Raw genomic sequence first — 26,977 nt, 5'->3', positions numbered from 1 at the left:
AAACTTTCTAAAGACAGTAAGACAGTTGCCACATACTCTGTACCATTTCCTCTATTAACATCTCACATTAACACAGTGTATTTGTCACAGTTAATGAGCCCATATTGATAAAAACTTTCTTTGAAATTCACAAAATGAATCTAAAGTTCATCTTGAAGAATAAATAAGAGACAATAGCCAGAAATAGTTTGAAAAAAGAAGTACAATGTTAGGGAACATTCCTATCAGATATTTAAACAGACTATAAAGTTACAGCAAAGAAGATAGTCTGATACTTGGCAAAGAGTCAGACCCATCAAAAGAAAAGAATAAAGAGTCTAGAAATGAATCCAAGGAATTTGATAGGGTCCAAGGATTGATAAAGGTAATGTGTGAAGTCAATGAGGAAAGGATGGATTGTTCAAAATAGCTTGGGGATACTAGCTAGACATCTAGAAGCAAATCAAGGTGGAATCCAATTGCCAAAAAAAATTCAGAATGAATTCAATGTTTAAATGTAAGAAGTCAATCAAAAATATACCAAAATACACCAATAAGTGAATTAAAAAAAATCTTGAGATAGGAAAAATCTTTCTAGGTATAATAGAAAAGCCAAAAACTTTAAACTATGAAACATAAACTGATAATTCTTACTACAAAAATAAAAATTTCTGGCAGAAAAAAAATCAGTAAGATTAAAACACAAACCAGAGAATACATCTGCAGTACATATGGCAAGCAAAAGGTTAATATCCTTAGAAACAACCCTTGTACATCAATATTCTTACTGGGCGAACTATCCCAGTTCCTAGCTAACCAGTCTCCAGTTGCCCATGGAGTCCTTTGTCTCTCAAGGTCCTTGTTTCAGCAATTCTATCCCCTCTCATCATTAATTTTTTTCCTCTCTTCTTGATCATTCTCATCAGCAAACAAACATGCAGGTACTTCTACCTAAATATTAATTAAGTACATCAAAACAATAAAACCCACCTTCTCCTGACCCTTTCTCCCCACTGAACTAGAACCTCATTTCTTTGTTCCCTTTTGTGGCAAAACTCCATGAAAGTGTGTTGTCTCAACACAATGCTTCCAGTTTATCTCCTCCTATGATCTCTTAAACCCATCTCTATTAAGCTTTTGTCCTTTCCTTCTAGTCTTTCCATAGGCAACTATAGTTAATAGTTCAGTAAATGTTTCTAGAACTTCTTCTCTACAGATACAAATATACCCCAATATGTTTAAAAACTAGTTATCTCTGTGTGGTGAGATAACTGATCGCTTTTCTTTTTTCCTTTATAGTGTTTTGGTACTGTCTGAATTTTTTCAATATATAATAAGCCTGTGTTACTTTTATAATCAAAGGGAAAAAAGCTGTTTTCATTTTGATAAAGTCACTATCTAAGCCCTAAGAACACTACATCTGTGGCTTTACTTTGAAAATGAAGAGTTAGAAATAAAACTAAAATAAAAGAACTTGTTAGCTTTTAATAGGAAAAAAAAAAACCTACTAAAACAGGCAGTAGCCCCTCATTTGAGAGAAGTATTATTTGGATGACTTGTGAGGAGCGCAGCTTCTATATCAATGTTTTCCTAGCTCAAGGTTATGAATTTTCCTTGGGTAGATGACAGGGAGAAGGATAAACAGTCAGTAGAGGGTCTCAGAAGGGCCCAAGATGGGATCATAGACGGGACAGGTCCAAAAGACTCCGTGAAGTCATGAAAGATATCCCCCACTCATCTGTTATACCTTCTTGCCCTACACACACACACACACACACACACACACACACACTTTTATTAACAGATTGGAGCCCTCATTAACCCCACTTCACCTCCCTGCACTGACTCCACCATGCTCATTTCCAGCATGGCTCCTTCATCACCACCTTCCCTTTCTATCTTTTCTGCTTAGCTTCTTTCCTCTGATCTGAAGCAACCTGTCATTTTTCCTCCCCTTTATGAGGTAAACTAATTCCTTGTTTTAAAACAGAATAATGAGAAACAGAGTGTGGAGATGATAAGTCTTTGTAGACTTTTTAAGTGAAATATTTTTTTTAAATTTTTTAAAGCTTTTGGTGGGAGGAATTAGGTTTGTTTATTTACTTTCACTGGAGGTACTGGGGATTGAACCTAGGATCTCATGCATGCTAAGCATGCGCTCTACCACTGAGCTGTATACCCTTCCTCCGTTATGTATTTTTCTGAGTTTGAGAATATTTTCAAAAATGCTCTCCTGAGAGTCAAAACACAGAACTCCACAAAGGCCTACGAATAGACATTTGCTGAAACAGATCTAAGCAGAAGCCAATCATTTGGTATAAGAAAGAAAAGGACACAAATGTATATGTATGCATGGAAAAAGGTCTGCAAGTGTATGCAACATAGTATTAATAGTCGTGTCCTCTGGGCTACTGGGGGGAGTGTTAATTTCCTCCTATAAAGTTGTATTTTCCAACTGTTCTATAATTTACACATATTAATCACATAACGAAGAAATTAAGTAAGTTAATTGAATATATGCCCAAAGAGATAAAGAGGGAAGGACTAACAACAGGGAGGGGAAAGTAGCTGCAGGGACGTGAGAATCGAAAGCAAGGAAGCCGTTGAATTTGTTCACATTGAGAGGAACGGTGCACAGTTCTAAATCAGAGTGCCCATCTCTGTCCTGCAGATCCAGGAGAGCCCCATGCTTTCTTCTGGTTAAGTATGGCCAACAGAGCCTAGCCAAGTCCCAAGCAGTTACAACACATAATTGTAACCATATAAAAGGAGAAATTAACAGCTTTATCCTGGGATTGAGGTGGAGGAGTACCCTCGGGAATGCTGATATTCCCAGAGCTGCTTCTCTCCACCTTTGTGTTTGCATCACAAGCTCCAAGAGCCACTTAAAAGCAGGCTGTCCATTTTCAAGAAGTAAATCTCTCGGATGAATACCTTCTGTTCACGAGCTGGAGAGGGAAGGTGCCGGGCTGCGTGCTGGAACTCCCAGCCAGTGAAGACAGCTATCTCTTCTGGCACAGGTTCTCAGGGATGAGACCATGTCTAGTGGGGATTTTCTCCAGATTCGACAGCCTTGGCCCTACCAAAACACGCAGCTTTGTTTTCACCGTACATCACTCATCCTGAGCCTTTCGCTTTTTTCCTTTCAAGCATCCTCAGGTCAAATACTATGTGTTCCCAACATTCTGAGTTTCTTGGACCAGCAAAGGGACATTCATTTTGCTCAGCACTCCTTTCACATTTCTATTGTGTTCTATTTCCCACTCCCCCTACCCAAGTCCCCAGAGAATAACTTCTTCCTTGTTTTAGTAACTTGGACCACAGTCAAGGTTGATGTGTTTCTCCATTTTGCAGGATATTTTCTTCAGAAGAGACAAAACAGAGGCTGACAGGGTTGCCGGGCTTGGGAGCAGCGTTAGGAAATCAGCAGGCATTAGAAACACACAGAAAATGTTTCTAAAGAAATAGAAAGCAGACAACGTGGGGCACCATACACAGAATTATTCCTAAAGGTGGACCAGTGCTTAGAAAGAGTCCCTGGCAATTTTTTCTCCCAGTGACCCACTTAGAAAATTTAATTTCATTTGTTGGTGGGTGAGGAAAAGGGTCAGAGTTAAGAAAGTGGTTTCATAAAGAACCTTCTCTTTGACTTAAAGTGAAATGCAATGTTCTTCCATTCAAGGTCATAAAAGTAGCTCTGATCCTCGGGGGCACGCAGAGATGAGAAAATGAGTAAAGGGAGAAGGAGGAGGGAGGAGCAGATCAGTGGCAAGACTCCTTCCTCCCCACCGTATCATGTTTTCTTGCCCAAGCTCTCCCTAACATCCTCCCCCCTCCCAGAATAACCACACTGCTCCCCAACGTCTAAGGAAAGATGTGTCTGTGGACACGCTTAGGACACAAGGAAACAAACTTACCCTTTTTTAAAAAAAATAAAATTTCCCAGGAAAGAAGACAAGAACAAGTATTTTGTGGCTGTTAGTCTGAGGTACATGATCTTTTAATAAAAACATGATAATGCCTCTCTTTGATGAGCAATTTAGAAGTTATATTATTTTTCTCCAAAACATGACTCAAACCTCCAGTTTTACTGTTACAGATCTACCTTGTCACCATGATTTTTCTTTCCATTCATTTCAAATAGTGCCAAGATACTAGCTATAGGTTAGTGCAAAAATAGTTATTTCTCTATGTCTTCACGAAATCTTTCCTCCAATGTATTTTCCATGTTAACAGTGTTTTCATACCATGGCAAAGGAAAGTAAATTTGGTATCACAGAGAGGAAAGAGAACTACCCAGATTATATCCTCCCTGGGGAAAAAATCACTTTCTACTGGGATAACAGGTTCAACTGAATCCAGTTTTCAGCTATTTGTGGGCTTGGAGGAAAGAGCTAAGGAGATGCTTACTTTTAATGGCTAAAAGAGAGGCAAACTGTGGCTGATGATACATTAGTGAGTTGTAAAATCAATCCACACATTACAATCAGGATTTTTTTAATCGAATAAAGTAGAAAACATCAGTATGCACAGCATGTAGTAAGGGTAAGTATTGTTTTGTGGAAACTGTGTATGCATGTGTGTATATTGGATCTCAGTGTAAAAGATACTTAAAGTTTAAGAAACTCTAAATCTAGGGCCCAGATCCTGGACTCAGATAGAAGTGGGCTCCAACGTGGCTCTGCCACTTACTCACTAACTGAACTTGGTTAGGTGGGTTGATCTCTCAAGCCTCCTCATCTGAAAGATGGATGTGACCATACTATCCTAGGATTGTCCAGAGATCAAAGAGGAAACACATACAAAGCCCTTCACACAGAGCCCAATAATGTTAGCATCCAGCTTTAGATAAATGCTCAGTTCACAAATGGAAGCAAACGTTATTTGATTTGCAGTATGTGCTAAAAGGATAAAAATCCAGTGTGAGACAAAATGTTAGTAAATCAGACAAGTGTTGTTTTCGTCCTCCTAAGAGTTACTCTTCTGCAAGACTAACTATTGGAGTCATTTGATGCTTTTTATACAGCTCTCTGAATAACGTATTCAAGAAATCCATTTTGACTTCAGAAACCCGTTTCTACAATGTAAGCACCAGACCAACAAGAGCTCTTCTAGGTGTTTTTTTTTTCTTATACAGGATTGAACAAAACAAATTATTCACACTTCGTGCTTCATCCTTAATAATACAGCTTCTGACCCCTTAGCAAGTGACTAATAGCATGTGTCTGAAGACCTTAAGAGATATCAAAATTATCTCACCTATGTAAAGACCTAGATTCAAATACATGCCAAGGTTCCTTATCTGAAATGTTTGAAAAAAGCAAATAAACCAACCCTGTACTCCAGCATGAAGAAATTTAAAAAATTAAAATGCACTGCTCACTTCACAATCATGTTCTATCTATTCTTGGCACATAGTTTGGGGAGAGTTCCTGAATTCCGAGTAGAGAAGAGAGAATAAAATTGATGGGGCCCAGAAAGAAAGGGTGGGAAGCATGGAGAGTCAGTGGAAACACACAATGCTGAAACTGTCAGCAGCCCCTTGGATGGAAGTGGGGAGAGAAAAAATTCAAATCAACAGTAGGCTTTTTACTCTTGGGTCTAGAGAAAGAAAGGAAGTGGAGATTTGGTTAAAATAGCAGAAAAGTTAGAGGCTGTGGGTGGAGAGAAGGATCTAATAGTGAGTCTTAGTAGATGGAAAACAATTCTGCTGATCACTGAAGGATGATCCAAAAAACAGGACTGAGCCAACAACAACAAAAAAAGAAGGATGAGACGAAGGAGGCTGGTTCTGCTGTTGAAGCAGAGAAAATAAAATCAAAAGGAACAGTTAACAGAAACACCCCAGAGTAGATGCTATAAGGCTGGGGAAACAGATGTTTAGGAATGAAAACAAAAAGTCTTTGCAGAAAGTCTCACTTGGGGTAAAAATTAAGTTTTCCCTGAGAGATTTTAAGGTAAATAAAGAAAAATCTAGTATGATAAAGATTTGACTGATCTAACAGGAATATGTGTAATGCCACAAATTTAGTGTTTTTTGAAACATTTGCCAGGAAATGAGCACGGTTCCTACTGCATCATTTTTTAAATTGTTTTCCAGGAGCATGTTGATGAGAAATGTCACCACCTCCATTTTTACCCATGGTTTGTCTACAATAAACAAGAAGAGGCGGAGAGAGACAGAGAAAGAAATGGATAGATTCTTCCCATCCCTGTGCACCAACAGCTACCCTGATTACCCACTGTCAGTCCTAACTCCTGCATCACCCCAGATACCAGTCAACAACGCCTACGTCATTTGCTCTGCCATCATCGCATTGTCCACTCACTTGCTCTGCCCTTCTGTCCATTTCACTGAGCTGGAGCTCCCAGCAGCAACTCTAGAAGAGAAGAAGAGGTGGGCAGTGGGGACTGGAGCATGCATGGCTCTAGCAAGCCCCCCAGATCCCAGAATCCAATGAGAAGCCACCAAATACACAGAGACATGAAGCCAGCTGTCTAGGCAAGAGCACTAAACTGAGGCCTCGAAGCCCCCAGGGCTGATGGTGGGGTGGAAGGCAATATGGGGGACTGGAATCAGATCAGGTCTTAGAATCTCGGCTCTATAACGTAGTATGGTGTGAACCTGGGAAGATACTTAATTCTCTGAGCTTGACTTACTTATTTGGAAAACAGAATAACAGTTCCTAGGCATCATAATGCTGTCAGGAAGATTAGATGTGGTGATCTAGAAGAGCACCAGGTACACAACAGGTGCTTCGTGAGCACCACAGTCAACTGCTCATCACCTCAGATTTGAAACTAGAAGTGAGTTCTTTTACTGTCTAAAGCAAGTTCTACCTGCATTCTCTTCTCATTTCTAGGTGCGGAGAACTGCCCCTACCTATGTTTGATTGCTGTGTTCTCCCTATTCTGGTCGAGTATCAAATGTAATAAAAGTCTGTTGGTGCAACCAGGAATGAGCACATCTGACTTTGGATAGTCCAACTCATCTTCTCTCAAATAGGAGTTTGGATCCTGGACTTTGTAAACTCAAATTATTTCGTGATAAGATAAAATAATGGTTAACAACTGTCATATCACTAGCGAAAAATAAACATTAAGTACAGTTGAATGGACACAACTTTAGAAGAACTCTAAAACATTCAGTAAGGAAAGGCCAGATTACGTTTTCCCAATATTCTCAACTCCCTTGTTCCAGACAAAAGCATCCCCTATTTATATTCCTGAAAATGTAATATGAACACAACTGACCAACTAGGGGAGGGAGGAAAGCATCTTAATTCTATAGAAAGCCACACTTATGCTTCTAAAACTACTCGCTTCACACGTTATAAGGACATTTACAATGGTTCAAACAGGTGTAAGTTACCATTTAAGGGCAATGGAATAGAGAAGACCTTACCCCTTTAACGTGGCTCCTAAGTTCATCTGATTCCAGGTCATACATTCAAGCTGGGAGGTCATTTGGTATAAATTGTCGCTGTTAGAAAAACATCCAGAGTTAGAAATGCACAAGACAAAAAAAATATATGCAATTGTTTCTTCAAAGAGCAATGGACTTTTAACTTTTCTTTACAGTGAAAGCTTCCACATTCTCCAGGATGACAGAATACATGAGTCTGAAATGATTTTCATTTCATCTCACCAATCTCTGCACAGTTATTCACTTCACACACAGCAGAAAGGATGTGAGAGTAATTTGGAAGCCTTTTAAAAAAAAACCAAAAAAGTCTTAGTAGAGCAAACACTGAAGTTTCTAAAGAGGTATTAAACCTTTGAAGGGAAGAGGCTAAAGGGAGTGAAACTGAAAGGCAACACAGGCTGGATAGCTCAACATTAAAGTTAAAAGCCTGGAGCTGAAAGTAAAAAGACAGCAGATTAATTATTCGTGAAAAGGCCATTAAGTTGTTTTAATCAAAAGGATAAGTATCATGTGGATTATGAGGGCCTGAAAAGTCAAAGAGTGATGGGTGATGGATGGTCTAATATTCAAGGATGTGACAAGCAAAAAAAAGAGCATGATAAACTTTAGACACAACTGAAGGAATCATTCTCTGTAAATTTTATAATCCTGGTATAAGTCAAAGGGAGTTTTTTTTTAAAGCCCCAACCCAGTTCTATATTCTATGAGGGAAAACAATGGCTGATCATTTACATTAAGACCACAAAGGAGAAATATACTACCATATGAACCAACCAACTCTCCCTTGTTTTTCCTTTTCTTTGCACTTACAACTCTGATAAATATCTTTATTACATGTTTTAAAACACTTCTCTAAATGCATTATAGAAGAGCTATCATGTCTATTCTGTGAAACGACACTTCTCAAAGTTTTCTGCATGTACAAGTCATGAACATCTTTATTACATGTTTTTATTTTTATTAACCAACTTGTTTATTTATTTATTTATTTACTATTTATCTCCTTCCTAGAAAACTAGCACATAAGTCAATTATCAGATATCGTCTAAATAACCAAGCACCATTAGGAGTAAATTCAGTCCTGAACTGAAATGGTTAATTATGAAATTTGAGACGCAAGAGATTAATGGTTTTGTCTGGGAACCCTTGGTCTAAACACATTACAGAAGAACATTTTCCCTCCACCTTCATCGCAGAAGGGAAAGAAGGTAAGCAGCTTTCAATACCTAATATGCTATGCCAGATCGCCAATTCTGGACAGCCTCCGCCTTGTCACGACATTCCTTTGGGCTGTTTCATCCATCGGGCAGAGGCCAACACCGAAGTTTAATTAAGAGAAGGTTTTGTCAGGCTAACCAGACTGAGAACTTGTTGGGGGATGAGGGAAATTACAGCATTTACCCCTTGGAATAACTGAACACTGTGCTCTCTCTCAGCCTAGCTTGATAAATCATGGCGGAGTCCATCTGCCTCTCATATAATCACTCTGAAAATTATTTGGAACTCCTCAGTGGTGGGTACCTAGGATAAGGAGGAAATCAGATTCCAGGAGGGAATTTTACATATGAAATGTGAAGTGACTTCAAACTCAAAGTATGCGTAGTTTCATTAGTCAGTGCATATCTGGGCCCCATCATTCATCCCCGTGTCTGACTGGCTATTATGCTACCACAATATCCTACATATCAATGAAAAAAGCGTGATTAGTTTCTCCTGCAGCTTCCTTGTTCGCAGCAGCGGCCGGTGCTGGTCTGTGCCACTACGTTTCGCAATTCCACGAATTCTTGCTGTAAGGCCAGTGTAATTAATTCCTGAAGGACCCCAATTTTTATTAGAAGTGCCAGCCTGTTGCATTTAACACAGGAGAGTTTCTTGAACTTTCTCTAGGCTGACAGTTCATTAATAAGCGGCCTCCTCCACAATCTCTACTGGTTTTTGTTCTCCTGCGCCTTTTCATCAAGCAATCCATTTATTAATCTTGCCATTAATCTCAGCCAACAGGCATTGTATTCCCCAGGCAGGTCTCTATTTTTGTCACTGATTTTTAAAAAATTGTTCACCAACTAAAATCACTCAACCCCAGTTGACAATTTTCCGAGGTCCTATTGGGATGTGGGATCTTTCTGAAATTATTTCATCTTTGCATAAGACTAAGAGCATCATAATTTTCAAGAGGTCTGAGAAGCAAGATGAGTGACACAAGTTTACACACATGAGTCAATGAGTCCCAAATATCTAACTTTATGATTCAGGAATTTTCTCACAGACTTAAATAGTCCAGTGGATTCCTATGGGTCTCTATAAAGAAGTTCCCCAATGGGAAAATAATTTTAAGGACATTTTCTTGGCCCCCAGAAAGCAACCTCTCTCAAATACAGGGTCTGTGTCTTACACATGTGTCTTTCCAATGGGTGCCTGCTAAACATCTATACCGCACTGCCCAGTGTGGTAGCCACTAGTCAGACATGGCTACTGAGCACTTGAAATTATGGCAAGTGTCACATGCTGAAATAACATTTGGGCTTTTAGGTTAAATAGAATTTTAAAAAAATTAATTTCCTGTTTTTTATTTTTTTCTTTTAGTGTGGCTATCAGCAAATTACATAGATGATGTACATTATGTTTCTATTGGAGAGTGCTACTCTGTAAGTTTTAGAACCTTGAGCAAATCAGCTCAGCTCTCTGCACCTCAGTTTTTTCATCTGTTAAATGGGAATATGAGTTTCAATCAGTCTAACTTTATAGGGATGTTGTGAAGCTCTAATAATGGCTCTTTCAAGACTCTACAGACAATATATTTTAATTTTTTCTAATCTGTCACATTTTGCACAGTACATTCACACATCCCCAATACGCTTCACAATAACTTTGTGAGGCAGGGTTAATAATGATCCCCGTTTATCTGAGGAGGACTGGGGCTCAGAGAGGTGCCTAGTGCTGACTTGCCTGATGCCTCCACCTCCACCTTAACCTGCCCCCTTAAAGGCTTCCTGGCGTTATTTGGCCTCTGAGCCTTGTCGTCTCACTACCATTTAAATAATAGTAATAGTAACATCATCATCATCATCATCATCATCATCATCATCATCATCATCATCATACAGACAGGAGTCTGGAGATGAAAGAGAACATGCTCAAGGCAGCATCATGAATTATTCTGTCTCCAGAAATTTACAAGATGCCTAACAATGCCCCCTTCAGCTGATTAAGAATAATGGGCCGAGATCTTCTTGATTTTAGTGGTCCTGACAGCTCAGCTTGCAAAGCCTCAAAAGGAGAGAGAAGGAGGGATGGGCTGATGGGGAAAGACTTTCAGAAAATCCCCAAGCAAAAACAAACAGACAAAAAAAAACCCAAAAGACAAAAAAAAAAAAAACCCCACAAACAAACAGGTTTCCTGAGGCTGGCGATGGGATGGAAGCACAATTTTAACCATATCCTGCCTTCTGTTGGCTGGGGCTCCCTAGCCGCTCCGTCAGTCGGATTGGCTGGCACCATCCTTCAACTGGAAGTCAGTGACAGCAATGACAATAGCTACTGCCGGGAGGGGACAAAATGTGAACTCAAGCTAAAAATACTGGGCCCCAGCATGCTCAAGCTCTGATCTCTTTGGGCAGTCGGTCAACTCCCAGCTCTCATCATGAAAACCCACAGAAAGAGGCAGCACCAGTCAAGGAATATATGGCCCCTGGCAAATAAAGCATCTAATTACTAAATAACCCCTGTAGGTGTCAACCACTTCATTCCCAGAGGAGATCAGATAAGCAGGTGGTTTGGCTCACAGCAACCACAGTGGTCACGTAGGCATTTCAGCTCCCCGTCTAACTCTGTCTGTTCGGAAGTGAACTCTGAAATTGCCGGCTGCCAAAACGTATTCCAAAAGTCATGTGTCTTTTATATTTTTTTAAAGTAGATCTTTAAACAAAACAAAACAAAAAAAAGGCACTGGTTTCCTACGTAAGAAATGTTTGAAGTTGGAAGCAAGGGAGAGAGGAAAGAAACTTCTATAACTGGGATTAATGCAAGTTGGAGTAAAATAAAAGGAAGTCAGTCCTAGCAAAAAGGGGAACTTAAAAGGAAATCAGTAGTAGATCATATAGAGTTTGTTTTGGCCTGGACTGCAGTATTACGGAGTTCTCGACCTCTGCACAAAAAGAAAGGAAGAAAAAAGCTCTCAGCTATAATCTGGACCAGAACTCCCTCACTCTTCAAATGCATGTGTAACTCAAGTACATTCTCATCTTTAAGTATGTTTACTATGTTTAGCAGGACAAGGTAGAAAAGTTATTGTCACCACTGAAATAGAACTATTGAATCTGATTAAGATTGGAGTTACCCCTGCCAGATGGTTGCTGGCTGGCAAATAGCATGTTGGTGGAAGAAAAGTGTTTCCCCATGGGATGAAGAAAAAAAAATGCCAAATAAGAAAAAGGCAGATGTAACTGGCATCTGTGATCAGTTCAAGACATTTCCAGCATTTGCTGTAATAGCTCTGCCCTACACCAACAGAAAGGCCTCTGTGGGTTTACCTCTACCTGATAACCAAGGGTTGTGTGCAGAGGCTGCAGCCAAACTTCGCTGCCACCTTTTTCCTGCGTTCTTCCCTCCAAGGCGCCATGGAGGCTGCCTGTTCAGAAATTTCTGCCCAGCAGGCCATGGTGAATAATTATTTTACAGTCAATCTCTTGGTATTGTAATGTCTCTCAAGCTCACCAGTTAACCAAAGAAAAAACCCACTGGGGATTCAACTTCTATTAATAAACACTTGGTCAGCACAAAAGTTGCAGGAATATTTGAAACTAGATTTTTCCCCCTCCCTGGAGACAAGTCCAATTCAAGACTTTCTTTGGCTTTGGTAACACTGCCCACCACCTTGGAAACCATTTCAGACTTTATGCCTTCATCCTTACCTACATGGGAAGTATCAGTAGTGTCTTAAGTGAAACTTGTACACCATGTAAAGTGTACCTAAATGCACATGCAAGAAAAGGCATTATTAATCATGATTTTATGTGTCTGGGTGAGAGCAGTCCTCTGATTTGTCTACATTGAAAGCCAACCTAAATGGTAGACTCTGCACTTTTCACTGACCAGATTCCCCAGAAGCTTCATGGTTGCAGAGGAAATTTCTCTCACAAGAAAGACAATCTACTGGTAACAGGCTCCACGGTCAATGTCACCACTGGCAAATCATCAACATTTGATTAAAATACTCAAGTCAGAGTTACTGCTTCCCAACTGGAGTAGTTTGACCTGCTACAGTGAGAGGTGGGCCATATGTATTATCATTTAAATTGGTAGCACAGTTGCTAAAAATGGACATGCAAACCTAATAAAAGAGCAAAAAGAAAAGGAAACTAGAGCATCTAAAAAAAATAGTGCACATGGGAATATTTTTCAAACACGGTGCACAGAACTCCTTTTCAAAGTAGCTGTGAGAATTAACCCATGAAATGGGCACGGTCAGGGATTGGGGGCTCCAACGTCAGCAAGCAGTGTGGGGAGAGGAAACTTGTGGAAGAGGACTCAAGGGAAGTGAGCAGGGAAGGCTCAGCTAGCTGCCTGTTCTAGGTCAAAATCAAGGGAAAACTGTTTAGTGACAGTGGACTTCACTACTCTGTCCCCTTAGGGGAGCACGGGGTCCAACCCTTCCTGGGACCATCTCTGAGCACGCACCAACCAGGAAGCAGTTGCTTGCCTGGGTCTGGATGGATGGGGAGAAAGGTCTCTGCCCTCGTTTCTTCACCCAAGTAGTTCATGCCCACTGAGTGGTAAAGGCAAAGTTAGAGGAGTTTGGAGTTTGAAAGACAGCTGCTCTGTCAGTTAAGACCGGGAGAAAGCTTAAGTTGGCTCCTACAGTCCTCACTGGTGAAAATATTACGTCCAATCTACTGAGCGATTTCAATTGAAAATCATGGGTAAAACTATTGGATAATGGGGTTTCTTTCACACATGTGGGGGATAAAGACGTTCCTCTGGTAAGACCTAGGGCAGATGCTACCTTTGGAAAGAAAATGGCACTTAACCATCAGGAGAGGCAGCAGGGTGCAGAGGCACGGAGGATGGATTCTGGGGCCTCACTACCTGAATGTGAACACCCTCTCTGTCCCTGACTCTGTCACACTGGGCAAATTCACCTCCAAGGGCCTCAGTTTCCTCCTCCGTAAAATGGGGGTGATAGCCTGTTGCTTATCTTCAAGAGTTTCAGATTAAATGTACATTAAGTAAGTCAATACTTGTAAGGTGCTTAGAATGGTTTCTGGTGGTAGTAAGTTTAAATAAGCATTCACTCTTATTATTTATTAGCAAAAGCACTGGCACAGACTGTATAAGGGGAGTATCCCAGGTGGAGGACACTGAGTGGCCTGGAACTCCTCAGCCATTCAGAGCATATATGAGCTTTGACGGCAGAGAGAAGGAAAATCCAATCCTGGTTCTGATTCTCACTTGCTGTGTGACTTGAGCAAGTTACTTGGAGTCTCTTGAACCTATCTCCTCTTCAGGAGAGGGGCTTACCTCTTTGAGTACCTACCTCATAGGTAATTAGAAGAATGAAATGAGTGAACTGAGTGAAGCATGCAGCACATAGTCATATGCAATAAATCCTACTTACTACATAATAGGGGCCCATGCATTCACCCAACCATGATCACTGGGTTCTACAAAGGCCAAAATCTGGTTCCAGAATCCTTACTGGCCTTTAGACAAAACTCTACCCACATATAATATGCGGGAGGCAGAAAGGATGGAGAAAATCATCTCCTATCACTTTCCATGAGTTGATTGGGGGCATGTTCTATTTACTGCTCATCACATCTGTGTACAGCTGGAACTTTTCAGATCTGTTACCTGAGAGAGAGGAGAGAATCACTTTAAAGCTCTCTCCTAATGGGAAAGAGAATTTTGAGAATTTCCTCAAAGCAAATTCAAACTACACACTGCTTACTTAATGTCAGTTCATGTACCATTATCTTTATGTCCTTTATGTCATGTGGGAAGGGAGACTAAGTCCAAGATGGGGGTAAAAGAACCTTTGGGAGGGCAGGGGAAAGAAACTGGGCAGGCTGCCTTAGGGGGTTAAGTGCAACAAGGCAAACAAAATACAAGCAAGCTTTTCCCAGGAGGTCCCAATTTTAGAAAGAAAAAGTAATGGAGCCAGGGACCAGCAGAAGCACTGCTGAATATCTAAAATCCAAAAGTTTAGCCATTAAGTGATTAACGTTTAGTCTATTTCCCATGCTTTTTCAAACACACTGTTCACAAAAGCGTTTACATACCCTTTAAAACTTTTTTTAGAAGTAGGAAAGAAGGAAATGACATAACAGTAGTACCGTTGATGCATAAACCCAATTTTAAAACATCCCCACACTGCAAGTGAAGTACCTGATTTTTGGAAAGTGATTAGAAATATTGTGAATTTAGGGGGGATGGAGCTTCAAAGACTCAGTAGGTACAGACTTCAAGGGAGCAAACTGTTTCCTACAGGGGTCACAAATCCTTTTTTAGGAGATGTTATTGCTTGGAAATTTTTCTGCAACAAGGCAAAATGGTATTTTTATGACTTTCATATAAAAATGAACAAAAAAGCTCCAATTATGCAGAAAGAAGGGATAAGCAAATATTTCTGAAAGATGAACCTGACAAAACTGCTTTATACAGTGGCCAGTTAGAAGCTGAATTAGAAAAAATGTGAAATTTTAATGTATAAGCTGCAATCTAAGTGACTTTTCCTACTTCCATAGCAACCACAAATTCAGCTCTAAGTCAAAATCTACCACAGAGACTCGCTTTGGAGAACTGCTATTAAACCAGCAGTTGTGATCATTTTATCTCCAACTCCTTTTCCTTCTAGCTTGTTCAGTCCCTCTGATGGGCCCCTTCTTAGGGATCCACAGGGTGGATCTAGGCTTGGAAGAGGGGGGAGTAGGAAATGTGAGTAGCTATGTCAGGACTGAGCCAGACTCCAAAGCCTCCCAGACCTCAACCTCCAAGGAGGTATCCTAACCCATCTAAACAGTACCCACTCTGACGTCAAGGTCTTCCTCTCTGCTTGAGGGGAGGCATCGACCAAGAGCCAAGGAGGAAGGACTGGGCCAAGGTCATCCCACTGGGAACCATTCCAGCTGCACCCCCAATATCTACCAGAGTAAGAGAGATGCCACTCTGGTAACGAGCAGAAGCAGCTCTTCAAAAGGAGAGGCAATGATCCCGTCATGGCAGTTTTGCTTGGAGAGGGGGTTCACAACAGATATTTCGGATTCTACACCCATTCCAATGAGCTGACCCACCAAGGGGAGGTGCAGAGATGGTGGGCTTGGGACAGATTACAGGGCCTGTGGTGCCAAAGAACAGAACTGGGTTCTAGCTAGGAAGAGAGAAGAGGATCCGGGAGGGTTCTAGCTAGGAAGAGAGAAGAGGATCGGGGGGTATGCCCATTCTACCTCTATCTGGGCAAATTGCATGCATTTGTTTTTGGCTCCCTCCCTCTAAAATTTAAAAAATATCTGGGGGGAGGAAAATAAAGGTGATCTTGAATCCAAGATCAGACTAGATATGCCATATTTCCCGATCAAAAGAAAAAAGATTTCCAAAGTCTGTGTGCCACAGGCTACAGAAGTAGAAGGGCTGGACCCTGTCCTGCCCTGGGATAGGAGTATCAGACCAGTTCTAGGCTCAGTTTCACAAACACGCCAGGACAGTGGGATGAGCCTCTGAGGTCTGGGGAGCGAAGTCTCCTTCCCCTCCTCCACCTGTGGGACTGGATGTCCCCCAGGCGCGGCCATTCCTTCCACCCAATCTCCCAGGGCAGGCGCTTTTCCTTCCTTTATTACCTCACTACCTCCTTCCCTTGACGTCAGCCTCAGGACCTCGAACCGAGGGGAGGGAGGATGGAGATGAGTTTGGGGGCAGTCGGTATCAGGATCCCCCAGCACCGGGTGGGGTAGGGGTGGAATATGAGGTAATGCGCGCCCAATCCCGGGCCTCAAAGGCTGCGAACGGCCACTTCCCTCCCCCCGCCCCACCTTCCCGCCCGGCTCCGGCCGGTGTAGTTACTAGGCAACCCTATCGGCGACGCGGGATGCCGGCCAAGTTCACCCAAAGTTGAAGAATAAATTTGGGGGAGAGATGGTGGAGGGTGGAGCAAGAGCCGAGAGAAGGCACGAGCGACAGGAAAAGAGCTTGGGAGGAAAAAGAAGCTGATCTTCCGCCTCCCGGGAGAAGGAAGAAGGGCGGGTGCGGGCTGGAGCTGTATCCTCTCAGTACCGCTGCCACCGACTACAGTACCGCTCATAGTCCAGGGTAGCTGGGTGCTAGGAAAGATGTTCACAAAGCGCTGCCGCAGCCCAAGACTCTGGGGGACAGAGGTGTGGAGAAGGCGGTGGCCCGAGTGTACGCGCCTTCGACTTGGCTGGCGGGTGTGGCCAGTGCGCGACGAAGGATTTGAGGAGTGAGAAGAACCGAATGGGAGTAGACCCCGTGTTTAATCTTTGATCCCGAGGAAGCTAAAGTCCTCCCAGCACAGACCCCTCAAAAAAAAATTCCTTAAAGCGCCTCTCTTCTTCAGCTCCAAAAAGTAATCGCCTTAATTTATATTCAAAATAAAAACACCAAGAGGCAAGGAAACCTACTTCTTTTAAGTAGGAGCCAAGAGATCGGTTTTAATTTGCATTAAGGAGCCGACTGGGCTAAAGGCGTCTTTGCCTCAGAAACCCTGCACGTCCGCACTCGGGGCTGCCCCGCGTCGGACGTTCCCGCGCCCGCCGGCTCGAGCGCCCCCTCCCGGGTAGCGGGGACCCAGACGTGGCGCCAAGGGCCTTCCTACCTGCTGTACGGCGTCCTGAGCAGCAGGGCCTGGCTGCCGGTGCAGCTGTCGGTGGGGGTGTGGCAGCCGTAGACCGGGGGCGGCACAGAGTACTGCTGCTCACCTGCAGAGAGCCGAGGAGAGCGGAGTGAGCGCGCGCCAAGGGCTGAGGGCGCGAGGCCGTGGGTAGCGGCTTGGGGAAAGAGCATCCCGAGCCGGACTCCGAGGCTAAGGCTGAGGGCAATGGGCCTGGATGCGGGGGCCGTGCAGAGAGACTGCATCCGGATCGTACCGAGCCAAGCTGCTCACTTCACATTCTTAGTGTAGAACACTGAGAAGGCTCTCTGGACTTTTTATAGCCTCGGTTGAGTGAAGCTGTCTCTACCATGCTTGAGGTGAGGGGAAACTTTTCTTCTGAGTGAGATTTAGCTAATTATTTCTAAAATTCATTTAGAGGTACCCTTCTCCCTTCCACAGTTTGCCTTGAGTTGGAAATATCTCGGGAGGGTGGGGTAGCATGGAAGAGGGGAGAAGGACCCCACATCATTCCTGCCCGCTTACCCAGGGAGCCCTGCTGGCCCATGGGATCCTCGTGCTTGAAGGAATGGTTGGGGAACTGAGCCGCGTGGTGCGAAGGCGTGTGACCGTAGCTGGGAGTCCCATCGAAGGTGACAGTGCTGTATCCTGCGGGCGCGGACGAGAGAGAAACAAAATCAGCAGAGGGACGGGGACTGCGTGTCTGAACCAGAACCCGAACGAGGAGAGGCCAGCCCCGCATTCGGATCCCGCTCCACTAGCCTTCAAGGCTTTCGACGGTTTGCCGAGCCCAATGTGACCTCGGTACAGGCTCAGTAAAACCCAGATCTCCCGCCGTTTCCCAATTTATTTATGCCCTTGTCTTTCATGGTGTCTGCTGCTTCTACACCGAACCTCCCGCAAGTATGAAGACCGCCAAGCGCTCTGCGGAGAAAGTTGTCCTTCCCCCAAAACGAAACACCGCGCCTCTCGCGCAGGGGCAGCGCAAGCCACCGAAATGAATCTGCTTAGATGACCCGGCGCTGACTCGGAGCCGTAAATCAGAGAGGCCCGCGCACCAACTTTCATTAATTACTCAGAGCCAGTTTAACGGCGTGGGCTTTAAATGGGGAAAGTAATTATGGAGTAATGTTATCTGTCTGAGGCTGCGCGACCTGACACCACTGACACCCAAGGCTCTCGGGAAAGTTGGTGAAGGGAAAAAGAAAGGGCCTTTCCAGTTGGACCCGCGGGCCTTGACCCCCCTTGGACCCACCTCACGCCCAGCGGGTCCGACTCTGACCACTACTGCCGGGGTCGACTTCCTCAAAGCCCCAGTCAGGGAAGCCTGTTTGTTTCATTGAGCCTGAGACCGTACCTCCCTTCTCCTCCATCAGGTTTGCACGGGCCCCCTGCCTCAGTTTCCCTGGCGAGAAACCGATGGCCATGTGGCCCGTGTTCTTCCCCAGCTCTCCCAAAGTGAGAAAAAAATGTGGAGTCTCAGTTGAAAAATGTAGTTTCCTAAAATTATTGTCATTAATGCTTTAAACATTTACTCTACCAGCTCCTGGAAACTGTAGCTGCCTGGCAGGGTAGGGTAAGCATCCTCCAGCTAAGATAAAAATCAGTTCTGAGCCCTGAACCCAATGGTGGGGTCCCATCCTATGCGCAGGCTTGGTAGTCTCTGGCTCTAGCCTGAATGAGATTGGTCCAGATACTCATCCGCTGGCTGCAGGGCCGCTGGGCAGGACCCACTCCCTTCCTTGCCCCACCCCTGGTCACTGTGCTGAGTTTCCAAACCCCACTCAATTCTCCGGAGTGGAGTGAGTCAAACAGCACCCATTTCCCCACTCTTGCTTTAGGCAAAATCAAGGCTCTACAAGTGTCCCAAAGACAAGACTTCGACTGGACAGATAAAGGTGGCCATTACCCACATCTTCCAAACACCCACCCCCCAAAACAAAAACAAAACCAGGCTTCTACAGTCCACTCCAGGGATTGTGGTGTGTCAGAGGGGGAGGGAGGGTTGGAGCAGGTCTTAATAACCGGATAGTACAGGGCAGGCCAAGTATCACATACCAATTGGCGCCACAGGGTGACAACTGAAGAAGCCACCAGCTTTTATAATTTGCATGACCCCAGAGGCCTCCATTTCTCACCTGCTAAGTGGGCAAAGAGAACACCCCATCCCCAGCCAGTTAGCTGTCAGGAGTGGGTGAGCACGCTTGCCCTTCCAGGCACTTTCTTTTGGGAGCGGAGGCCAGGCTATGTTTGAGGCCTACCAATAGCTGACAAACGAAATTTGGCTCCGAGCACCAGGTTTGCAGAGGAAAGGCCGAATTTTGAAAGAACAGTTTTCAAAAAGGAGAAACAGAAGTGACAAAGAAGTTGTCTCTACACGAACCCTTCTCCATCCCTTTGAGCCTTTGAGAAGTTAGTGGCTCGGGCACCGTGCTGTCCTCGGAGGCGGGCTCCGCAAACGCCCGTGCGCGGCAAGGGCCACGGGTTGCGGGCTGCAGCTCCTGCGCAGGCGGCGTCGCCTCAGCGCCTGGCGAGGCTACCAAGGCCCCCTCCCAATATAGGACCTGCAGACCCCGATGGGCAGGGGCCAGCCTCCAACCCCCTCCCTCAGGTGCCCCGGGGCGGGGGTGCTGCGGTGCAAGCGCCCTCAGAGAAGGGAGGGCTCTTTAAAGTAGGAGCTTATGCGACATCGGACGCGGGACAGATTAGAGCGCGCTGTCCCGGAGCCTCGCGCTGGGCCAGGAGCAGAGAGCGCGGGGGCGGGGGCGGGACAGCTGCCTGAAGAAAGGGACTGCGCGTTCAAAGGCTCCTTGTACAGGCCTTAGAGGGAGAGGCTCTGAGCCGCCAAGGTAGAGCCTTTCCCACGGTTAGTCTCGACCCGGGAAGGGAGTGCAACCTTGACCGCGCAGAGAGAGGAGACATGCTCTGAGCCTCTCTCCCCCGCCTGCGGCAGCGGAGGACCCCGGGACCGCCCGGCCAGGCCAGGCCCTGCGGGAGCTGAAGGGCGGAGTAGATAGCCGGCTCAGTCAGGAAGGTGGTCGTAAGGCTTAAAATGATGACTCTGCAGCTGCGGCAGCAATCGGGGAAATCTGTCCCGCAACGAAATTCTCTCTCCAGTGCGAATTGAGGGAAGATCCCTTGGCCCTCCGGCTGAACTGGTGTCCCCATGTGACCCTAAGGTGGTCAGGTGATGCCAAGGCTTACACCGGTGCTTGGATTCTGTGCGCCTTTGGGGCTGGGGGAATGGCCCTGATTGTCAAGCAGTCCTTGTTTTGCCTTCTCAAACCCCGCGCTTAGTCTGGGACTACCCAAGTCCTCACCTGTCCTCAAGTCTTCTGCCCTGACAAACCCTCCAACCTGCACACACATACAGTGGGTACAGGGCCCATCCAGCGGGGAAGAAGAAATCATCTCAAGAGTGGAGCCAAAATCCCTGAAAAAGGAAGTAGAAATAGCCTAGAATGGTCTGGTTTGAGTCAAAGCTCTGCCACAGAGAGACCTCTTGCGCACTTTATTTCTCAGAGCCTAGATTTCCTCATCCAAAAATACGGGGCTCTTCTAGTGTCAGGCTGTGAGCTTCTTACAAAGGCTGAGGCACACTGTCTTAGCATCCAATCCCCAGTGCCTGACACAGAGTAGGTGCTCAATAAATGCTTGCTGAAGTAGTATTTACAAGATTAGGATACAAGCTATAATATTTAAGAAATTGTAAAAAATAAACAAGGTATGATGCTTTGGTGGGGTTGGGAGGTTCAAGGGTGCCAGCAATCGTCCTTGCCTGTGACCATGGCTAGGTTGCCCTGCTTGGGGACAGGGATCCAGAGTCTGGATTCTTCGCTGGGGTTTGGCCTCCAGCTGCTGAGAGCCATCCATTCCCACATTTTGGGGAAGGAACTGAGGCCCTTGCTTTCCCCAGCTCAAGCCTCCTATCAGGCCCTGCATTCCTGGGGCAGCTGCAGGAACCCCAGAAATCAAGAGAATAAATCCGAAATATCAGAGCCCACCCTGGCTGCCAACGCAAGGGCTGAGGTGGGTGCAGCTTCTCACAATCCATCCCAGCTCCCAGCTGCCAGGTGAGTCCCAAGGACTGGGCAAGCGTGACGCCTTTTATGTTTTCACTGCAAGAGAAAACCCAAGTCTACAGACAGGAACCAGCTTACTGGCTGCGGCCTGGCTGTGGGGTCACCTTTCTACTGGGTTAGTACCCAGAAAGGGGAGGGGAGACTCCTTTACCTGCTAGTCCTGGTCCCCAGTTCCCAAGCTCTTTTTCTTTTTGGCAACCCAGGCCTGTTAGAGAGGAATTCAAATTTTTCCCTTACGTGTAGTGCCCACTGTCTAGGAAGCCCACAGTCTTATCCCTGAGGCTCAGTTGATGGGATTCTGCACACCAGACTATAGAAGCTTGGACACAAGGGCCCAAGCAAAGCCACAGAGCCCAGGTTCCAAAAACCCCACAGAACCTAGATAGACTCAAATAAATGATAATGGTAGTATTCTGCACAGGGCAGGGGCTTAGATCAAATGGCTTCTCAGGTGTCTCAGAATAGCACACATCCACACAGAGACCCACATCACACACCGGCATGCCAGTCTTGCTGTTTCTGGTCCAGGCAAGTTTAGATGGGCTACTGCCTTCTGTATTTAGAACCCCAAGCAGGGAGAAAGTCAGATTTTTTGCTTCAGGCACAGAACTTCAGGCTGGACTCAAACATCAGGTTGCCCATCCCTGCTCTCCTCTTAAAGATAGGGAAATTGAGACCTGGAGATTTGCCAAAGGTATCACCAGCCTGCTAATTAGAGGTGGCATGATCACAAAATAAGAGCCTCTGCAATGGACATTGAGCTGTTCTAACACCCCTTGAGTCCGAAACACTAATTTCATCTGCTGAAGACCTATATTGAAGGGACCCCGTAGGTGGGCCTGACCTTCTTCCTTGGGACATGGATCCCAGATTCCTCCAACGAAGAGAGGAGGAGGGTTTCGGTTTGGTCAGGGCATCTCATGGGCCAGGTGTTCCAGGCTGGGCTAAAGTAGGAACAGCCTGGAGATAGGCGTTTAGAACATGCATGCTAAGGCGGGAAGAACAGAGCACTTTTCCACCTTGGGAGCCACGACACCTCTTGCAAACAGTACACACTCTGCTTCTCCCAGCCCACGCATTCCAGAAACATCCCAGTCCTTAGGCTCAAGCGAATTTTTCCTCTAGGAAAAGCATCCGCCACTGCGTTTGTAAAGCATTTCCTAAAATATCAAATAACCTGAATTGGTTTAGTTCTCAACAGTGTAAACGTCTAATTAGAATAAATTTAGAAATCAAAATACAGAGGTTCAAGACGGTTGGTTCCGCGCTGGTCCCTGAGAAAGAGAAGTGACCGGGCACCACCGCATTGAGGAAACTACCGGCTGTGTCCCTCGATGTACAGTGACTGAAAACGGAAAATAAATCTGTCCTTATTTTATTACCTCAAAGTCCTGCAAAAATCTTTCCCCAGCTAAGCCCCGCGTTCAACGACGAGGAGGCGCCTGAGGAGGGCTGAAAGGAAAGCCAACGCTCTGTCTCATTCCACTGCCTGTGGTAGGGCCGGGTGCTGTAGAGGTTGGAATCGGATAAACCGGGTTCTCTTCCAGCTCTGGAGCCCACGTGGCCGCCACCTAAGCTGGAACCCAGGAGAGATCCACTTCTACACTACCATACGCTGGAGCCATATGTGGACATGGACGTGGGTCCAGAAAAGCCACTACTTAGTCGCTAGCTCATTTGCTCATTCTAGTGCTCCCAGGTACTTACTGTACGTCTAATGTGTACCAACACCGTATTAAGAGCTAGTGCGGCTCGTCACATTTTGGCGCGGCGGAGGCGGCACAGGCTGCTCACGCTGCGCTGGTCTCACTCAGAATCCACAGTCTAAATGTCTAAAAAGTCCATTGCCTGGCGACAGTTTGGTGGTGCCTTCAGAGACAAAGCCTCTTCCCGAGGCAGAGCCAGACACTGCACCGGTTCCCGCTTCCCACTCCCACGGGGACTTGCAGACTTAGAATCTCCCGGTGTTAGAGGGGCCCCAGATGACCTCCCGGCTCAAGCGAACAGTCCGGTTCTGGCGCTGGAGGATGTCAGGGGCCCATGCCGAGGGCTCCCTTTTCCCGGCCTCCTCTCCCCCAGCTGCCACTTCCGCTACCTTCACAGCTCTGTGGGCGGCAGCCGGGTAAGAGCTGGGGTCAGGGAAAGGGTAGGACAGGGGAGCACGCGCACGGCCACAGCCCGGTCGCCACCGCCCCGCGTGTAGGGGGCGCTCCCCATCCTGCTTACCCTGGTTGCGAATAGCGGGCTGGCTCTCGAGGCAGCTGGGCAGGTAGGGTGCGTTGGGGAACATTCTGGCCTGGCCTGAGGACGCCTGGCTAGGCGGAGGAGGACCGAAGGGTCCGTAGCGACAAGCTCCAGCCGTGCCAGTGAACTGGCCTGAGAAGTGGACGGTGAAGGCGCTCAAGCACTGCTCCTCGTGAGGCTCCGCGCCTCCCCAACTCGGCTCTTGTTTGATGAAGGAGTGCGGCGGCGGCGGCGGTGGGGGTGGCGGCGGAGCCGGCGGCGGCGCAGGACCTCCCAAGGAACCGTAAGCTGAGGCGCCGGGGGGCGCAAAGTCCAGCACGGGCGCCCACTGTGCGGCGCCGCTCACCGGCAGGGCACAACCGCCGCCACCACCCAGCGAAGGTACCGCCGGCAGCAGCGCGTTCAGGTCCCGCACGTCGGAGCCCATTTGCTGTGGCTCAGACCCGGCTACCCCGCGACCCCTGCGGTTTTGCAGACTCTCGGCGCTCGACTCCGCCGCTCCTAACTTGGCCCAGATGCCTCCCGAGCCCCGGATCCCCGGCTGCTCCGGCTGCTGAAGGCACCCAGACCCGGAGCGGAGAGTGTGCGAAGAAGCCGGCTCCGGGGCACACGTGGAAGCCGGCTCTTGCGGCAGGAGGAAGTCCAGGATAGCGGCGAGGCGGCGGCGGGGCCCCGGCTCCTGGGCTGCCGTCCCGGCTCTGGGTGGGTGGGTGGGTGACTGAGTGGGAGGGAGAGCGGGAAGGGGGGAGCGGGTAGGCGGTCGGGTTGCGAGAGCCCCCGGGTGTGGGCGCTGCCCTGAACTCCTTACCCCAGCTGCCTGGCTGCCCCCAGCTTCCCAAAGCTCAAATAAGTGGGGACGGCGGCGGGGGAGGAGGAGGAGTCAGGAGTCTGGGCCGCTCCATTCACCTCGTAGCCCTAGCGGATTCCGGCAGCGCGCGCTGCTCCTTGGAGGCGTCCTCGCGGTGGGGGTGGGGGGCGGGCCCGAGGGAGCGTCCCTCTCAGACACTTTCCTCTCCTGCCCGCCATGCGCTCTCCGCTGGCCTGTGGGACACAGACCTACCCCCACCTCCCCATTTCGGCCTTCAGGAGTGTGGACGCCTCAGGGCACTAGCGAGACTCTCCAGGTAAGCAATGAATATCCCCTCCGTTTCCTCGTGTGGTGGGGGGAAGGGATGGGGTTGTTAATCGAGGAGGGCGGGTTGGAGGGAGGGACAGAGGACTCCACGAGGGCGGGAACTTCACGAAGGCGCAGAGAAGTTTCCCGGACTTAAAAGAGGCGGATTCCCTTTCTTTGCGCTTGCCAGTCTGGCTCTTGTTTTAAAGCCGTCGGGCTGGAATGGTGGCCATAATCTTGGGGTCACTGGGGAACGGGGTGTCTCCTTGTGGATTCCGGAGGCCAGACTCAAGGCGAACGTGGGAGACCTGGAGGGTGCATCAGTTGTGATAAACGGGGCGTATTTCCATCGTCTGGTAGTTGGTTACATGGTGAGGTCTGCGCCCAGAGAAGGGCGACTGTCGCCTCCTAAAATCGGTGTCAGGCGTACTTAATGTCATTTTCTGGTGAGAAGTATTCAGTTCTTCTACGGTGAAGCCGGGAAAACAGCGGCTAGTTTGGGAGGGAAGAAAACCTTCAGGGAAACGCCCAGATTCTGGTCGGAGAATTCTGGCGCCGAGTTTGAAGAGTAGGGGGTGGGGACGGTTTGGATACGAAGTTCGCGGGGCGAGTGTTGGCTCCTGGAGCCGCTTCCGCTTAGCTCTGCCTCCTCTCACTCCAGTCAGGAGTGTCATTCTGGATGCTCAGTGACTGATCGGGAGGCGCAATCCCGGTTAGACGGACCGAAAAGGAGAGCCTCCAGTGGCCCATGCAAGGCAGAGTTCGCACCGTTGGGAACTCCCAGAGTCTGACATCGCCAAATCAGATTCCTCCCTCCACCTTGTCATTATTTGGGAACCCCAAGCCCTAGAGCAGGTGTTTGAGGTTTTGTTTTCTATCGGTAACAGACCTTAGGCAAGGAGAAACACCAGGAACCTGGATTGGAGTGCGTTTCATGGGCGCGTGGAAACGCCCAGGAGACAGCGGCGACGGCGCAGACTGGGACCGCCAGGAGCGCGGGGTGGGAAGCGGCTGTTGGCTGCCAGGCCTCTTACTCGAGTCTGGCTGGGGATGGGCCCCAGAACTTTTCAGCGAAGCCCATGTGAAGCAACCATCAAGGTAGTGGCAGTTTTACAAAAATGCCGAGCGTTTTAAAAGCTTTGACTTACTCTCCATTTCTGACGCTTTGGTTTTAGTTAATTTGCAGTGAGTAAACGGTAGCCATGAGTTCTGGCTACGGACCCGAAGCATGTGCAGGCTCAGGACCTATACGCTATGTGCAGTTCCCTCCTCTTGGAGTCGCTCTTCCTGGAGTCACAGGAGATGATGAGGGCAAAGGTCGGGAACATGCGCTACTCGTTTGATCGTCGGACCTCTTTTCGCGGTGATGGGCACTACTTTGGTGCCTGACTTTGCTAAGTCTCCACTTAGACACTTTTTCTTTCGTTCATTCGTTCTTTCTTTCTTTCTTTTAAGAAATGAAAAGGATCTCGAGACCAGCTCCTTCTCCCTCTACACCCTCTGTGGGCCTCCCACTCCGCTCCCGCACGCTCCATCTCTAAACCTGCAGCGGGGCTACAGGGCTGGGCAGAGGGCATGCGCGTTGTGTCTTTTTGATGGAGAAAGGTCCTGCGAGATTTAACTTCTCAGGCCAAGTTGCCCCTAGAACGCCCTAGGCCCGTCTCACACCTTCCACTTCATTTCTTCTTCGAAGTCGTTTTTTTTCTTAAGTAGAACTCACTCAAGCGCTACGAGGAAAGGCGAGCACTTTATGAAAAGCCAGAAATTTCCATTTCTAAAAGAAAAAGGCCGAGGTTCCTTTTTTATCCTCCTTTGTAAATTTTTTGGGCGGTATTTGGAGAAAGGTGGCTTGATTGTGAGCTTTTGTGGTTTTGAATCCCAGATGGGGCAAGGGCGCTTAACCTTCTGCCTTAAAAAAAAAAAAAAAGTTTTTGTCTGGGGGCGGAGTGGGGTGAGGGGAAAGGAGAGCCGAGCAAATTAAGGACTTCTCTCTCGTCCGCCGTTCGTTGCCTGCGAATCCTTGATGGAGACAGAACAGTGGTGCGATCCCCATTTCAACCCTGGGTACCCCCTCGCCACGAACTTGTATTCGGAAGCGGTGGTAGGAGTTCCCTATGACCCACGGGGCCAAGAAATAAGTGCTGCGTGCCCGAAGCCGTGGCAGTTAGAGGGCCTCATCCCGAGAAGAGGTTCCTGAATGCCACCCACTGCCGCCCATCCCCATGCCCGGGAGCGCAGACGCCCCGGGGCCAACACTGGGGAACCCGCAAACTACTGCGCTAATTGGGGGCCCT

The 26,977-nt window shown here is 47.1% G+C and overlaps 1 protein-coding gene and 1 long non-coding RNA gene across 7 annotated transcripts in view; one reads left to right on the top strand and one right to left on the bottom strand.

Moving 5' to 3' along the window:
- Positions 1–24,428, bottom strand: part of WT1 (WT1 transcription factor) — a 46,505-nt gene extending 22,077 nt beyond the window's left edge. For 2 of the 4 annotated variants that reach the window (XM_031459842.2, XM_064492475.1), the window contains exons 1-4: positions 23,552–24,427; positions 17,769–17,891; positions 17,229–17,331; positions 7,385–7,462 (exon numbers count right to left, since the gene is read on the bottom strand). In XM_031459842.2, coding sequence (XP_031315702.1) covers positions 7,385–7,462; positions 17,229–17,331; positions 17,769–17,891; positions 23,552–23,996 — 749 coding nt within the window. In that variant the 5' untranslated portion in view covers positions 23,997–24,427. Of the gene's footprint in view, positions 1–6,308; positions 6,360–7,384; positions 7,463–17,228; positions 17,332–17,768; positions 17,892–23,551 lie in introns of all 4 variants that reach the window. The other 2 variants (XM_064492473.1, XM_064492472.1) reach the window with 2 other exon arrangements.
- The window catches only part of LOC105106675 (uncharacterized), a 50,516-nt gene continuing 47,822 nt past the window's right edge, over positions 24,284–26,977 (top strand). For all 3 annotated transcript variants that reach the window (XR_010383372.1, XR_010383371.1, XR_010383370.1), the window contains exon 1: positions 24,284–24,693. This is a non-coding gene — a long non-coding RNA (uncharacterized LOC105106675). The remainder of the gene's footprint in view (positions 24,694–26,977) is intronic.

This window comes from Camelus dromedarius, chromosome 12 (genome assembly GCF_036321535.1).
Source record: "Camelus dromedarius isolate mCamDro1 chromosome 12, mCamDro1.pat, whole genome shotgun sequence".
Classification (NCBI taxonomy): domain Eukaryota; kingdom Metazoa; phylum Chordata; class Mammalia; order Artiodactyla; family Camelidae; genus Camelus; species Camelus dromedarius.
Note: the sequence above shows the minus strand (reverse complement) of the source record. Positions and strands in the feature narration are given on the sequence as shown.